Below are 17,057 nucleotides of genomic sequence, written 5' to 3'. Positions count from 1 at the left end.
ACAAAATAATATTGGGTCATTATAATTTGCAGGACTCACCGCGCGCACAGCTGCCTTGTCTGTGTTGACATGACATGGGCTTGCAGGACAGAACTTGTATTTGTGACAGACACATAGTTCCTTTGCAGACAATACAATGTGCTTCTCATTGGTCAGTCAGAAAGCTGAGAAAACAGCAGGCTACTTTTTCTGCATGTCAATGATGAGATAGTTCTCCGCTGTCTGTCTATCTGCAGACAGCGGAGCAGCCAGCGAGCCTTTCTCTGATCTGCGGTCGGGACCAGTGGTAGTGGTGTGAGCGTGCAGCGCATGCAGAGTTTTGAAGAATACACATTCCGGGGTTGGGGCTGAAAGTCCACCTCTCAGTGTTTTTCCACTACGAACCATTGAACGTGCATTGTAATACACATTGGTGTGAATGGTCTGTGAGCGTAGCGATACACTACAGGCGATACGTGTAAAACCCCGGACATTTGAAGGTATTTATAAAACCACCCGGACTGGCCGGACAGGCCCCCAAAAGAGGACGTATGGTAAACTGTGTATGTAATCGCGGCGCTGTCCATGCAAGTTAGAATGAGTGTGTGTGTGTGTGTGTGTGTGTGTGTGTGTGTGTGTGGCTGGCTGCCCTGTGGTTGGCTGCGTGGGGATCGCCATGTGAGGGGGCTAGCCAATAAGGGCCCTGTGTTGCATGTGGAGAATTGTGTAGGTTAGTGTGTGTGGTGCAGCCGAACGGGGTGGTGAGAACATGAGGGGGATGTAGCACAGCAATCGGTGACCCCTACATTAAGTTGTGTTGCTCCCAAGATGCAGTGCAAATGCGTGTGTGTGTGTGTGTGTGTGTGTGTGTGTGTGGCTGGCTGCCCTGTGGTTGGCTGCGTGGGGATCGCCATGTGAGGGGGCTAGCCAATAAGGGCCCTGTGTTGCATGTGGAGAATTGTGTAGGTTAGTGTGTGTGGTGCAGCCGAACGGGGTGGTGAGAACATGAGGGGGATGTAGCACAGCAATCGGTGACCCCTACATTAAGCTGTGTTGCTCCCAAGATGCAGTGCAAATGCGTGTTGTAAGCAACCGTAGCCAATGGGAAAACAGGATGCAGTGTTGCCAGGTCCGCGAATTGTAAGCGAGTTGTAAGTAGCGTGTTGAATGGCATATTGTCTGGGCTTGTTTTCATAGACGTGGCAACAAATTAGGCGGGGGTGTCGGTGCTTGTGGCGTGTTTGTGTTTATTATTGATATTGATGTTGTTTGTGAGTGTGGACGGGAGGCGGCTCTAGTGGCAGTGCAATGACAGTTTTTACGCGGGTGTTGTTAAATGTGGCCGTGCGGCGCGACATGAGGAGATAGCCGTGGGTCGACGCGGAGGGTAAGTCTGTGACGTGTTAGTGTGTTTAGTGGGTTGTTGCAGTGTGTGTTGCAGTGTGTCAGTGACGTAGTAGCTGGTGCCTTTTGTTCCTGGGCTTGCGCACAGCGTTTTGGGCACACCTTTTCAATTGTATAATAGATAGATAGATAGATAGATAGAAGATGAAAGCTCTCGTGGTATGAATGATAACAGTGATACAGTACACAGTATTCATGTAACCAAGACTGTAAACATTCCCAGTGTATTCTAGTCCCTTGTCACAGACTAGAATACACAGGTGTATTCTATATTGTCTATACTATACTAGTGTTGTGCTGCTTCTTTCACAGTGAGGAGTTTCACCGACAGGACTTAACACATACAAAGGCACATGCTATTCTTCCTAGTTCCACAACCCACTGAACAGGCGCACTGGCCCCTGGCCAACCTGTAGGAGTCGCAGCGACAGAGATCACCCTCCATGCCCGGCCTCCCTCCAGTGAACATGGTCAATTGTGTTCCATCGGAGCGCCCAGCCAAGGCTCATGCACCACGGAGGATTCAAACACTCTGTGGTGGTGGGCAGGAACTTTACCTCTGCAACACCCGAGCACCCCAACTTTTCTTATTGTAATTATGAGTATCCAATTGGATTTATTGTATTACCAGTACCACTGTAACCTGGAGGATAGTTATCCAAATTAACTCTATTTTGGGGTGAACATTTGCTGAAAATAGCAGATCTACAAGCTCAAAACGCATTACAATGCGATGCTTTGTGAACTTGTAGGTTCGCTATTTTCGGCAAAGATATTTAGTGTAGGAGGAGTCCTAAGAGACTTGGGGGACTCCGGTCAACAAAGAATATACAGTATTGCTTTTGATTTAAGTGATTAGTAAATGCAGCACAGTGGAGGTTTACTTACGGCTAGTGACCTCCCCATAGGGCAGTGGTAGTAGAGGGGAGTGCAGAGGGTGCTGAGTGTATCTGAGTATGGGGTTCCTCCTGTACATTTGTTCCACAACATCCGGATTCACACTGTTCTCCTGAGAACACAGAAGCAAACAAGAAGTCAGGTTTAAGTAATGATTGGAAATATTGTGATGTAACTGAATATGCATATTTATAAGGAATCTGCATCCGTGTCCACATGTCTGTGTGTATGTACAAAACGTAAAGGACCGTGCAATAGATCATAATCTTGCATTGTATTTTTTGACATGATTTATGTCTTTAATTGAAAATACAAATATGTGCATGCGTGTGTGTGTGTGTGTGTGTGTGTGTGTGTGTGCGTGCGACGTGCGTGCGTGCGTGCGTGCGTGCGTGCGTGCGTGCGGGCGGGCGTGCGTGCGTGGCTGCGTGCATGGCTGCGTGCGTGCGTATGTGTTACCTTGATGTCTCTGATAAGCTGCAGAGTGGGGGTCTCTATGGGCTGCTTGCCGTCTATGACTCCCTGTACAGCAGCCGTCCACCGCATGGCGTCATTCAGAATCTTGGTATAGAGGCGGTAGGAATGCTTCCTCCCATGCACTATGATGTTCCAGTAACCTGAAACATACATCAAATCATTTATGAGAAATTTTAATTCAGACAATTTATGCCACAGTTGCCACTGAGGCACATTTTATTTCCCTTCTGTTTTATGTATGGAGCATAATGATCTTTATTGAGCTGAACTCAATTTACTTAATTCAATTACTCTCAGCTGAATACACCTTTGTGCATGTTCATGTCATGTACAATTGTAAAATTAGACTCCTCTTTTTATGCACAGCCCCTATCCTCTTACGTCTAATCCCAGATTAAACTTCCACTCCATCTTTTTGCTCTCTCTGTCTCTCTCTTACCTGTCTCTCGGTGCACACGTTCATCTGGCTGAATGACGGAGCAGAGGGAGTTGAGGACCAGAGTTCCCATCTTGGAGGAGTTGCGCTCTGAGCTCTTGTAGTAATCCAGAGAGTTGTGGGTCAGAACAAACCAGCGCTTCTTCAGTTTTAGAGACGTGCTTTTGGCATTCGGCTTCATCTCCTTTTGCAGCCAACCTATGGGGAAAAGAGGGGGGGTAGGGTGGAGAGTCAGGCAGGCAAAGAGAGAGCTCAATCATTTTTGAAGTAAACCAATAACCAATAAATTAATGATAACAAAATAACCAATGACCATTTCTAAACCGTGCTAAACGTATTACTTATAATTCTTATATATTAAGCATCGTAACTCTTACTTAACACAAATAGAAGAACATTCTGAGTGACATTTCATATATAGCACAATCCATTTACTGTATGCCTTACATTACACTATCCAATTATTGAATTCACCATTCAAAGTGCTCAAAGCATAATTTCAACTTGTCATTTTCACATCATGGCCAGTCATCTCCGAAAAGAGTGGATTTAAATTCTGTAATTCAATAAACTATGTGTCGCAGAGTCTCACCCCTGACAAGGAACTCCTGTCCGTCTATCTTGGCATCTCCTTTGGGTTTCTGCAGCAGACTGATCCAATGATGCATCTCCTCTGGGGTATCAGTGTTGCAGTGGATTACGCGGTTGGCCGTGATGATCACAAAAGAGTTGGGCCTACAGGGGTCAAGTGACAAGTCATGTAGTTCCCAATAGTAATACATTTCTCTACCTTTTTGTAATTTCAAGGACCCTCAGTTTGATATGAATTAGGCCACCCCGATTTGATATGTTCTTTTATCTCTCGGACCCCAATTTACACTGTGTTCATTTAAGAGTGTACTGTACTAATGGGTCCATTTGGGTCCATTTCTGAGCTACGGACCTGTAAGGGTCCATTTGGTTCCTAATTAACATTAGTTGGGACACAACTTACCGATCAGGGTTATCAGATGCACACACAGAGTCAATGAGCCCCACATCAAGAGTGCCCTATGGGAATGAATGAGACAATAATACTTCAATATTATTTATTTGTTCTTAGTAGGGAAATGTAATTTGTTAGCATATATTTAATGAAATATTTCAACAGTTTGTTTGTCCAACACAAATGTTTCACAACTTACCACAGCATTCTTTGGGTTGGCCTGTTCATGGGACATCTCCAGCAGCTGCTCAGGGGTGCACACACGCACCTTCCTGAGCACATTAAACCATCCACTACACACAGACAGAGAGGGCATGATTTCAGAGAGAAAGTATTATCCCAATATGTTTCAAATAGACAGTTGTCAAGGGTAGAGAAGGATAGAGAACAAGTCGATTCCTCCACACCTGGCATCCTCTGGTGACTCCGCAAACACCTGGTATGTCCTTTCATCAGTCACTATGTTCAGAGCATTCTCCTTTTCATGGTTATCCACAATCTCCCTGTAAATATACAAACAGTACACAATTCTGACAAATGCAGCTATTGACAAAAACAATCAGAAACAGTGTATGAGGGACTGTGTGTGATGTGGTAGAGGAGCTGTCAATGTTACTTGGCGGCACGGATGTCGATGGTTCCCTTCAGCTTCTCCTCGCTGTCATTCTCAAAGTACATCAGCTTGCTGTCCCTCAGTACGAACCAACGCATCTTCCAGTTTCTAGAGTAGGATGAGAAGAAAAAAGTTAAAACACCTTTTTTCTATATGAAATATCAACCTATACTAAATTATAAAGGGCAACCTACTGTACAATTATCTTTATACATTTAGGATTTGGGAGGTTTAAAGGACCATACCAGTCTAATTTGAACTTTTTGCCATTATCAGAGATTGCCTCTAATATTGGGTGGCTTCCAACATTTTAATGCCAGGTTACTTTCTTTTGTTTTGTTTTTTTCTTGTGGTGCAATCCCTTTTTGATACAGAGTAATTTCATTTTATTTCAGCTGTATTTTATTATAGCATGCAGGCTACATTCAGAAACAGCAACAACAACCTCCGTGAAAGAGTGGACAGGCCTCCTCCCTTTTTATAGAGCCAGCCTGACTTGAGAGACTCCTGTTTGGAGCGGAACCACATGAAGGTCTCGTCCTTCAACACACACCAACGCCGTCGCCATGGGATCATCAGGCCAGCTGGAGAACAGGAGGAGTTAAGCATTTAGCTACTGTACGTAAATTGAGGATGGGAGAACTTTTAATTTATCCCAATTTGACTTAAAAACAATTCTCTATTATCGCTATTTGATATTAAAAGAGCAACACAATGAGAAAAGAAATGTCTTCAACATTAATACAGTACCACAAAAACTAAATTAGTGCCCTCACCCTTCATGTAGAGGTAGCTGTGGAAGTATGGTGGCCCGTTTCCATTGAGTATGCTCACTCTGCAATTAGTTGTCTCTTCATCAGTGTCTGCTGTGCCATCGTGCTCGTCATCACTGTCTGCATACTAAGATCACACACGTGCACGCAGATCACGCACGCACAAACACACGCACGCACGCACGCACGCACGCACGCACGCACGCACGCACACACACACACACACACACACACACACAGAGCCTGCTGTCAATCATTTATTTATGACTTTATCATCTACTAAAATAGTATTAGTGAAAGTAAATACACTTTATAATATCTCAACAAATTCAGTCCCATAATATTAAAGGACGACTTCACCCATTTTCAATGTATCGTCATTTCATTGGTCCTCACTAATACTCATTATAAAATGGTTAAAAAAATCTACTCTGTCTATGTCTCAGAGGAGGGCTGTGGACATTTCAGAAACCCATCTACTCTACCAGTGACATGCATATTCAATGGGGAATCCAAGCTAATAGAAACGGCAGGCTTTCTATTCCTGGAAAGTTAGCAAGCTATAATGGAAGCCATTGTTCTCGCATAAAAATAAATCGAAATATTGTTTGAAAAATAAAATAAAAGATCTGTCAAACGATGATGTCACTGGTAGACGGGTTTCTGAAGTGTCCACAGCCCTCCTATGATTTAGTAGTAGATTTAGTTTTTACTATTTTATCATGAGCATTAATGAGGACCAATTATAAGATAGGTTGAAAATGGGTGAAGTCGTCCTTCAGTGATTCATTCATTAATTTTCTTTACTTTCAGCAGAAACTTTCAAATAATGCGACAGTGATTTTTACATCACCGTCTGTGATCATACATATCTGCGTGCACGCGTGTGAGGAGGATGCGTGTGAGTATGTGTCCTCACTGAGTCGGAGCTGCCTCTGTAGGACTCGATGCTGGCGTTGGTGCAGGTCGACTTCCTCGGGTGTTCGTCGTCCGCCACAGCCGCGCTGCCGCGGTTGCTCCCGGACACAGAACTGTCGTCGCCAGCCGTGACAGACCCTTCCTCGTCCTCCTGGTCGTAATCCGATTCGGTGTCGGCTGGCATGCTGTAGATAGGCTCCTCCCCGTCCCCCAGGCTCTCCACCATGCTCACCTTCCTCTCTGCCTTGCCCTCCGTACCTTCTCCTGGAGGAGGTGGTGGTGGTGGTGGGGGCGGAGGGGCAGCCGAGCCATCGCCCGGCGGAGGGAGATGAGGGGGAGGGGGAGGAAGGCCGGGAATAGAGCCGTCCGCGTGCAGGGGAGGTGGAAGAGGTGGCATGGCGGGGACCGTTCCCTCTGCAAAGGCGGGCGGAGGAGGAGGAAGGTGGGCAAATATCTCCTGGTCAATAGGAGCGTCTGTCTCTGCCGGAGGGGGGAAGTCTGGGAGGGGGATGCACTCCTCCTCAGCGTGGAAGCCCTCGTCCACCTCCTCTTCTTTGGATCCGGCTCTGGCTGCACTTGCTCCAGCCTGTGGTTTGACCTGGTAGAAGGAAGGTGATGGTGTTTGAATCAAAACATTATTATTTAATTGCCTTTTTTTTTGGCGGACAGCATGTAACCAAGCGGTCTCATGGATTAGAAATCATTCTGGGTCAGAACCCGTGGGACATGGGTTCTAAACTAGGACATCATGTGGGTTACGGCCAAGCTACACCAGGCTTTTCGCGCACAAAACACGCGCGTTTACCCTAAACACGTGCGTTGAATTTAGGTCCAGTCCTATTTAAAAAAATCACACCCGTGTGAACTGAGTGGTGTAAGGTCTTATATAGACTGATCAGCTGTGGTCTGACGTAATGTCTGACGTAATGAAATCACACCCGTGTGAACTGGGTGACCATAGCAACCATGCTCATTTTTTGGTACGAACAGACAGACAGACAGACACGTAAACTAACAAAGCCAGTTGTAGGAGTGGTTTACACCACTCAAAAACGCACGCACAGGCCGTGCGTTTAGGGTAAACGCGCGAGAAAAGCCTGGTGTAGCTTGGCCGTTAGAAGAACCCAGGAGTAGAGAACCCTGTGGGTTAGAACCATAGAGTTATAAAGGATAGAGGGAGGACCGGAGCGACAGCCCCGCCCCCTGCTATTCATTCCAATAGAAGTGTCTCAGTGGCGTTTTGAAGCACCCGGAAGACTGGCGAAAGTACCATTATAACTCAATGGCTCGAGCGAGCGGAAGAGCAGCCCACACCTCTTGAGGTCTGGGATGCTGCACGTTACGCACATGACGTCACTGAACGTCCATCCACCTCCATGAACGTGCTGCAGTTCCACTTTTCGCCAGTAGGTAGTGAGTGGCAGCTTCAACGTCGGATAGCTCTTCTGGGGGCTTGGTTAGAACCCACGGTGTTGAGGCAACTGGAGCCACAAGAGAGTAATCAAAGTAGTATTTTTGTCTATATCCTGCCAGAAAAGGTTATTTAAATTACCTCTGCAGTAGGCTTGGCCTCCAGGGCTCCCAGGGCAGGATCCATGACCCCACAGTTCAACAGGTCGACCGTGGCCTTCCGGGAGGCCTCCTTGTTTATTCGTTTGAGCTCTGCGTCCCGGCGCAGCTGGAGCTCCTGCTTAGAGGACTCGCAGAGCTGGGACACTCCGTCCTCTCTCTTCTTTTGCAAGCGCTCAATCTCCCGCTCAAGCGACAGAATCTCCTCTAGATGACGTGTTTCACCCTGGAATGGGAGACACAGTCAGTATTCAGTATGAATACTGAATACAGACTACAATATAGAATAGCTGAAGCTGAAGCTTCTTCTGCTCACACTTTAATATCCTACAGACTGGGGGGAATTCGTCAGACGAAGATGAAATAGACATCAAAATGTTGTCGTTCTTGCCTTGAACCCTGTTCTCTTAAAGAAACAGGCTCCAATCATCCAGTGCCTTCTTTATTCAGCTGGACGTAATGTAACTAAGGCTTTCAAAGACAAAAAAACATACTACTGAAATGTCCCTGCTATAAATTAAACCTGTACATCCCTTTGTAGTTATCTTGACTTAATCTGCTATCTTTATAACCACAGTACTTACCTCTGTTTCCACCTCTGTATCTGCTTCTCCTCCTTTCGCTCCTTCCTCCTCCCCCTCCCTCTGCTTTTTCTCCCTTTCTTCTTGTTTCTTCTTTTCTTCCTCCCTCTTCCTCTTCTCCTCTTTGAGTTTCCGAACGCGGGCACGTGCCACCTGGCCTCGTCTGTGTTTCTGCAGGACCAGAGTCGCCTTGCGTTTCTTCACGAACTGCCTGCGCTGTATGTGTTTGCGGAAGTGTTTCTGAAGGGTGACGACACTGAGGCGAACACGCTTGAAGTGCTTCCTGTGTGCAGAATTTGTTCAGGAATACACACATACTAAGTGAACGCAGGATTAGGATTCATGGGTTACATGATACAGGATTCAGCTGGCACACAACCTACAGTATCCAAACCAGGATACACTCTATTGGAGTCTTACTTGGCAGAGAATGTGAGCAGGTGAGCTCTGATTATCAAGGCTGCTTGACGACGGACCTCGTCCCTGTCCTTCTCCAGACGATGCTCCAGAGCCTCCTTCATGAACACCTACAGGGCAAAGATCAAAGTATATCATTCATTATGTTATCATTAGTATTAAGAATCTCTAATGGTATTTACAGATGGTTATATTATTATTGTTGACACAAATTAGGATCTTCTAAAGTTTATCAGGATCAGGTAGAGTAGCCTAGAGCTAGTCCTCAGAGACCTCAGAGACCCGTGCTGTTTTGCTATCCTACTATGAAGTTGCATGCATTCACCTGGAGGCTGGGACCTACACACAGATTAGACAGCTACAATGAAAAGGATCTCGGTAGCCTAACACAGGGGTTCTCAACGTTTTTGGCCGGGGACCCCCGAAAATGCTTTGGCAACGTCTCGGGACCCCCGCCCCGCCCCCTCCCGACCCCCAATATAAATTGACTGCTACAATAACCTTAAACCATTTTGGGCGGGAACCCCTTTTGGTGTTTTAAGCATTGTTATAATTTAGCTATTTAAAAATAGCAGATCTACAAGCTCATAGCGCGCCACCGAGTGGCGCGCTACGAGCTTGTAGGTCTGCTATTTTTGAAAAATTGTGAAAAAGAAATTTTAAAAACATTTTTTTTTTCTTTTTTTTTGAAGATAATTTGGGGACCCCCTAAAATAATTTGGCAACCCCCCGAGGGGTCGCGACCCACGGGTTGAGAACCCCTGGCCTAACATACAAGGATTCCCCAATAGCCACTGCCAGTGTGATTCATACAACGACTCCAACAGTCTTACCTTAGTCTTGCCTAGCTGCCACTCTTTCTTGGTCTTATCGTATTTAAACAGCAGGTCTGTGCTTCTCTTTTTATCATCTCCTGCTGTAGGAACTTTGTCTTTCAGAATGATTTTATATCTGCGAGAAATACATATAATAACATAGAGATTTAAGAATTCAAGATTAAACACCCAAAGACATACACACCAACATACTAGGACTGTCCCTACATAGTCAATACAATAAATATATGATCTGTTTGGTCTTAGTCGGCCAAGACTTTGATAGTTCATAATGATAGTGCATATGAATAATTCATTCATATGCACATATCTTGCAAACTCACTAGCCAGTATCGCACACACGCACGTGCGCACGCACACACACACACACACACACACACACACACACACACACACACACACACACACACACACACACACACACACACACACACACACACACACACACACACACACACACACACACACACACACACACACACACACACACACACACACACACACACACACACACACACACACACACACACACGGGTTGAAATACAAACCGGGAGAAGAAGTCCTTGAATGTTCTACGGACGGGGAACCCAGCCCGACGAATCTTGACTGTTTCTAACATCCCAGAATACCTCAGCTGGTTCAGAACTACTTCCGGGTCAAAAACGTTTGGATTCTACAGGTAGACAATAAGGCATCGAGATGAGAAGATGCAGCAGGTTTCAAGAGAGATGGCTTTTTGTTTTGTTTTTACTTTGAGATGAGACAAACCTTCTCCATGTTGGGTTTGATACAGCGAATGAAGAAAGGATTGGAGACACTGAGAGTGGCCATGAGCGAGTGGAGGGAATCCTGAAAAGAAAATTAATAATGTAATCATATTTACTTCTCTAATGACAGTAACAGCTTTTCCTAATATCAAACAAAAAAAGAAACCAACAGAAAGTTGTATATATCTCTCACCCTGAACTGGGAGCTGACGGTAGGTTTACGTCTAGCTGTGCCCATCTTCAATGTCTCCTCATTATTCCTGCTACCCACCTTCTCAAATAAGTCATAGATGAAGTCCAGTCTGAGGGGAGACAGAGAAACACAGGTGAACACGGAATTAAAGTCTACAACCTCATATTGAATTTACACTGTAAATGAATAAATTAAAAGATCATGTGCTTTAGTTTTTAATCAATCATTCAAATAAGTAATGAAATCAACCAAAGTTGAGTCATTGAGAACCAAAGGCCTGCTATCTTATATTGAACACAAGTCGCACTCAGAATATGCAAGAAATATCATGATGCTGCTGGCACGGTGTTCACACTGGCAACGACTTTGCCTGCAATGTTGTACTAGGTCCCAAATAGGCATACACCCAGAAACAAGATTGCTGCCAGTCAGAATTCGGTGTTTGTTTACAGTTCACACTATAGGTCTTCACGGGGGCCCCCGATTCAGAAAAGACCCGAGAGGACTCGAGACGCGCACGGGTCGGAGCCGTGTTTTATCATAATCACTCGGGCAGGTTCGGAATCGGCAGTATATCCCCCACAAAACTCGGTTCTGTCAATCACTATGTGTAATACTCGAGTGGATCTGAGAAGACTGTGTGTGACGTGTGTGTACTGTCTAGCTGTGCTTTTTTAAATTTTTGCAAAGATAATAAAACATTCAATCAATCACTGTGTGGTTGTGTAGGTGTGACTGTGTCTCTCTCTCTCTCTCTGTCCGCTGTGCACTCTGCTGCGCTATGGAGGAAAAAAACTCAACGAACTGAAGTGCTGTTTAACTTGTGTGATGATTTAGGCTGACCTAGGATCAGGTTAGTGTAGCAGCCACATGAATGGCTGTGTTACTTGTGTGATGATTATGCTGGTTTAGGATCAGCAGCGTAAGAGCTACGCAATGCGCATGTATACCATGCAAGGCAAGCCGGGCTGATTTGAAAACACCAGCGTGCAATTCTACATTATTATATCATGGATGATGGATTCCGACAACAGTGTTGACCCCAACGAGGTGAAAGAAAACTTAGAGAAGCTCAAAGCAAATTAATATAAGAAGTTCAGTTCAGTTCAGTTCAGTTTTATTTTGGTCATAAATACAAAAACAAAAAAACATTACATTACATGTATTCAATTAATCGTGTTTTTTTACACTTAGACCAAAAGGGTTTAGGCTGAAGCCAATGGCTTATTGTGCCTATCCCAGGGGGGGAGTGGGGGGGACATAAAACTGACAGAGAAACAAAGAGAAGAAACAAAAAACAAGAAAAAAACAAACAAAAAAACGAACAAAAAAATAAAAATAAAAATAAAACAAAGACACACAGGAGAAGACAGATTTGATCACACAGAATCCAGAGTCGCACATGAGAAGAAGTTATTTATATGGTTATTATATAGTTATTATATTGCTTTATCATAATAATTGTGTACTAATATGATTAAGATATGATTAGTAAATATACTAGGTTATAATAATGTTCTATACTTATCTATTATTTTAGATTTGTACATTCTTTTAAATGTATAAATTGAGCTACACTTTTTCAGTTCATTGTCTAAGCCGTTCCACAGTTTCACACCTCTTACGCTTATACATCTCGCTTTTTTGTTGGTTCTAGCCTTAGTCCCCCTGAATATGCCGAATCCCCTAAGATTGTACCTGCTCTCTCGAGCCTCGAACAACTCCTGGACACAGGGCGGAAGCAGTCTGTTATGTGCTTTATACATTATAACTGCTGTTGAGAGGTCTACCAGATCATGCAATTTTAGGGTGTGTGACTGAATAAAAAGTGGATTTGTTGGTGCGTAATAATCGGCGTGATTTATAATTCGGATTGCTTTCTTTTGGAGAAGAAATATGGGGTTGATGTTTGATTTATAGTTGCTCCCCCATACTTCCACACAATAACTGATGTGCGGAAGTACGAGGGAGCAATACAGTAAGTACAGTGATTTCTGGTCCAAAATGGGTTTCATCTTATACAGTATTCCGATAGTTTTAGAGATTTTGGTTCTTAAATTGTTTATGTGTGTATGCCAGTTAAGTTTGTTGTCAATTATAATTCCTAAGAATTTACTGTCTTGTACTTGTTCGATTTCAACATCAGCGAACTTGATTTTGATCTGTTTGTCTATTTTCCTATTTCCAAAGATGATGAATTTAGTTTTGCTTAAGTTTAGTGACAGTTTATTAATATCAAACCATTTTTTCAGAGTTATAAGCTCTTTTTCTACTGTGTCCCGGAGCTGCTCGAGGCTCCCCCCTGTGCAGTACAGACTTGTGTCATCCGCGAACAATACGCAATTTAAGTTTTCCAATATTTCACATATATCATTTATGTACATTATGAACAGTTTGGGCCCAAGTACAGAGCCTTGTGGGACTCCATATGAGATGTTTTGTTTTTCCGACTCAACATTATTCATGCTTACATACTGTTGTCTGTTGCTGAGGTAGCTCTCTAGCCATGAATTTGCAGTTCCTCGAATACCGTATCTTTCCATTTTTTTTAGGAGCAGGCCATGATGTATAGTGTCAAATGCCTTGCTCAGATCAATAAAAACCCCTACAGTATATTCATTATTATCAATTGCTGTAGATATATGTTCTACCAATTTCGTGGTAGAACATATGTGTAGGTGTGATACATGCACATGCACGCTGAAATACATGCACGCTGAGGAGACGAGAAGCTCATAGCCCTCTCACCCTCCACTGCTGAGGCTCCAAACGGGTCTCTCTCTCTCTCTCTCTCTCTCTCTCTCTCTCTCTCTCTCTCTCTCTCTCTCTCTATTTCTTTTTCTCTTTTACAAACGGAATAGCATCTGTGTCACTTTAGAGTTTAGCATTGGATATTTTAAAATAAACACACATACTGTATACATAAAAGCTCATAGCTTGTATATGTAAATAATCGAATCAAATATCTTGTAGATCTGCTACTTTTGAAAAATGGTTTCAACTAAAACCGTTGCTTCTGGGGGTCCCTGGAACAAGATATTTGTCTATGGGGCTCGGCAGCCAAATACAAATATCAATTTTGAGTGTCCTTGACATGAAACGGTTTTGAGCACCACTGATATAGTTAGATGTATAGAGAGCCTCAGGTCTTAATGTGTTAAGGAGAGCTGCTATACCTGCTGTCTTTAAGCATGTTGAGTATGTCATCTCTGAATGTGTCTCTGTTCTTCTCCAGGATCCCTCTGACATCATACAGAACCTGACAGAGACGAGATCCATGTCAGATCATCTCCACAACCATTAGTGATTATGAGTAGGTATATCAGACAGATATATAACTCACCTCCCCAGCATAGTGCTTGATGCCAAACTGCAAGTCTGCAACTCTGGGCTTTACATAGTAAGGGTTGGTCTGAAAAAGAAGAATACCATAGATAGATCATGAACGTGCATGTGTATGTTTGTGTGTGTGTGTGTGTGTGTGTGTGTGTGTGTGTGTGTGTGTGTGTGTGTGTGTGGATGTGTGTGTGTGTGTGTGTGTGTGTGTGTGTGTGTGTGTGTGTGTGTGTGTGTGTGTGTGTGTGTGTGTGTGTGTGTGTGTGTGTGTGTGTGTGTGTGTGTGTGTGTGTGTGTGTGTGTGTTCCAAGGTCATTCCATCCATGTTCCAACTCAGTGATAACTCAGATACCTTTACATCTCTAGCAGCTAATACACCAGATATTGTTGTGGTTGATGAAGAGTCCAGAGAAGTGTCTGTATTAGAGATAGCCTGCACCTTTGACCACAGCCTAGAGGAAGCCTTTATGACCAAGGTCATAAAATACCAACCACTTCTACATAACATCTCAGAGCTGGGCTATAGGTGCAGACTATTTGTCTTTATATTTGGCAGCCTAGGGCATATGCACAGACTGGTTGTTAGACGGTTCCAACAACTTGGGATGCCCAAAAAGGAGGCAAAAAGGCTGGCAAAGTATTGTGGTGTCTCTGCTATAATTGGCAGCCGTCATATATGGCGGAGACGCTGTTACTTATACCCATAGAGTACTGTGTGACATGCCTGTTGTATCACGAAAACACATGCCATGACTTTGCAGATGTAACTCTAATGCACCTATAATATTTGTGTCCTTGTATGCATATCCTTTGTGTGGACATAAATAAATGGTTAAAATGTGTGTGTGTGTGCATGCGTGCGTTCGTGCGTGCGTGCGTGCGTGCGTGCGTGCGTGCGTGCGTGTGAGCATGCGTGTCTGTGCATGTCTGTGCACGTGTGAGTGCGTCTGTGTAAAGGACTCACTGCGTGTCTGCTGTGCAGCTTCTCCAACAAAGTGAAGTCTGTTCCTTTGGGAAAGCGGCTTTCTTCATTGATTAGTGCCAACATGCCTAGTTTCTAAACCAAGAAAATACATGACTTGACATTATTACATACAGTGTAGGTATAGCACCTAGCCAAAATCCTCACAAGTAACACTAATACCATTAACAGCCATGTGCCACCTCCGATACAGTCAGCCACTTATTTTCAAATGGCTTAATGCCAGATATCTCCTCCAGATTTTGTCCCCACTGAACAGGCACTCCAAACAACCAGCAGGGGTCAGTAATGCAATGACATGGACAGCTGTTCATTGGAGCACCTGGTCAAGTGGCAGCAAAATCGTTTTGTGAACAGCCAGTAGGTCAAGGAAGACACTCCACTCCACAAATGTTCCAAATTGGCCTCATGGTGGTGCTATATGAGGCTGCTTTTCAAGTTGGCCTAGATAGTTGTTGAATGCGTGCATACAATGACAATAAAAAGGATTCAGAAGAGCTATTGAATAACTCAGGCTTTAGTGTTCATTTACAAGAGACTTATGCTAACCCGGCCCTAACCCTAGCCGGGAGACTTGAGATGTCTGGGAATATATACCTTCTCTATGAGGTCCAGACACTCTGCATTGTCCATCCAGTCTATGGCATCCCACTGCACCCCCTCCCTGTAGAGAGACACAGAGTATTGTATGTCAACAAACACATTGCTACAACATATACGTAAAACAATCTGCAACATATTATGCACTACTGCTGCATATTTATGTACACTGTATATACACACATTTTATTATTACATTACCATGCGTGTATTTCTTACTGCCATACTGTCGCTTGCTACTGTAAATTTAATTTGTCAGTGGTGCCAGTGTGCCGTGAGACATGTGCCATGTGATTTTGTGACAACCACACATTATTACTGCAATATAACTATACAAAAGGTTCTGAATCATACTAAATTATAAATGCTCGAAATCTGTGTGTGTGTGTGTGTGTGTGTGTGTGTGTGTGTGTGTGTGTGTGTGTGTGTGTGTGTGTGTGTGTGTGTGTGCGTGCGTGCGTGCGTGCGTGCATGCGTGCGTGCGTGCGTGCGTGCGTGCGTGCGTGCGTGCGTGCGTGCGTGCGTGCGTGCGTGCGTGCGTGTGTGTGTGTGTGTGTGTGTAGTATCTCGTATCTCAAGAACCGTCCGACCGATCGACTTCCAACTAGGCACACGTCAGAGAAAACCTGCGGGGGTGATCAGGCTTACTGTTTCTGTAAGCCTGATTGATTATAACCTGCCTGCCTTCCTGTTACTATACCTGTCTGTTTATCGTGTGTTCCATGAGGTTGGAGTGGCATGAAACATGGTTTTCCCCCTGAGTACTGCCTATGTTCTCCTGCCTTTGGGTTCGACTTCAAAATCAGTATTACATAGATGACATATACCTGTTGTACTCCAGCTGCTCCAGTGAGAAGATATGCTTGTTGAAATACTCCTGGAGCTTCTCGTTGGCATAGTTGATGTTAAACTGCTCAAACCGATTCACCTGGAGGGAAAAGAGATACACATCGCATAATGTATGCAGTACAGTAGGATTCTACAGCTTGTACTGTACAGTAAACATGTGTTTACCATATGTGTGTATAGACCAATTATTTGTTTACAAACATTGGGACTGGGCGCACGGGTGGCTGTTTCATGTAATCAATTCCCAACAGATCTCCTGTTGTTTTGAATTGCTATTATTGTTCAAACACAACAGAAACCAAGGATTATATATTTCAAGGGCGAGAGATCACAATCAAAATCCTAATCATTCTTCCTCCAGACTGGGAGAAAAACAGCATCTGAAAGTTTGATAGGGCATTTTTTACACGTGAGTGCAGTTAGAACTTTTCCATTGCATCTTATG

General features: G+C 44.1%; 1 protein-coding gene across 1 annotated transcript in view; it reads right to left on the bottom strand.

Moving 5' to 3' along the window:
- Window positions 1-17,057, bottom strand: part of myo10l1 (myosin X, like 1) — a gene marked incomplete at both ends in the record, with an annotated part of 60,049 nt that overhangs the window by 11,571 nt on the left and 31,421 nt on the right. The window contains 23 exons of the mRNA XM_079527469.1: window positions 2,272-2,392; window positions 2,740-2,897; window positions 3,197-3,391; window positions 3,786-3,928; window positions 4,188-4,243; window positions 4,378-4,471; window positions 4,586-4,681; window positions 4,795-4,899; window positions 5,234-5,375; window positions 5,568-5,691; window positions 6,484-7,080; window positions 8,035-8,277; window positions 8,636-8,915; window positions 9,053-9,159; window positions 9,883-10,000; window positions 10,434-10,558; window positions 10,654-10,734; window positions 10,846-10,954; window positions 14,022-14,104; window positions 14,189-14,257; window positions 15,146-15,238; window positions 15,761-15,827; window positions 16,591-16,691. Coding sequence (XP_079383595.1) covers window positions 2,272-2,392; window positions 2,740-2,897; window positions 3,197-3,391; window positions 3,786-3,928; window positions 4,188-4,243; window positions 4,378-4,471; window positions 4,586-4,681; window positions 4,795-4,899; window positions 5,234-5,375; window positions 5,568-5,691; window positions 6,484-7,080; window positions 8,035-8,277; window positions 8,636-8,915; window positions 9,053-9,159; window positions 9,883-10,000; window positions 10,434-10,558; window positions 10,654-10,734; window positions 10,846-10,954; window positions 14,022-14,104; window positions 14,189-14,257; window positions 15,146-15,238; window positions 15,761-15,827; window positions 16,591-16,691 — 3,307 coding nt within the window. The remainder of the gene's footprint in view (window positions 1-2,271; window positions 2,393-2,739; window positions 2,898-3,196; window positions 3,392-3,785; window positions 3,929-4,187; window positions 4,244-4,377; window positions 4,472-4,585; window positions 4,682-4,794; window positions 4,900-5,233; window positions 5,376-5,567; window positions 5,692-6,483; window positions 7,081-8,034; window positions 8,278-8,635; window positions 8,916-9,052; window positions 9,160-9,882; window positions 10,001-10,433; window positions 10,559-10,653; window positions 10,735-10,845; window positions 10,955-14,021; window positions 14,105-14,188; window positions 14,258-15,145; window positions 15,239-15,760; window positions 15,828-16,590; window positions 16,692-17,057) is intronic.

Source organism: Electrona antarctica, assembly GCF_951216825.1.
Source record: "Electrona antarctica genome assembly, chromosome: 18".
Taxonomy (NCBI): domain Eukaryota; kingdom Metazoa; phylum Chordata; class Actinopteri; order Myctophiformes; family Myctophidae; genus Electrona; species Electrona antarctica.
Note: the sequence above shows the minus strand (reverse complement) of the source record. Positions and strands in the feature narration are given on the sequence as shown.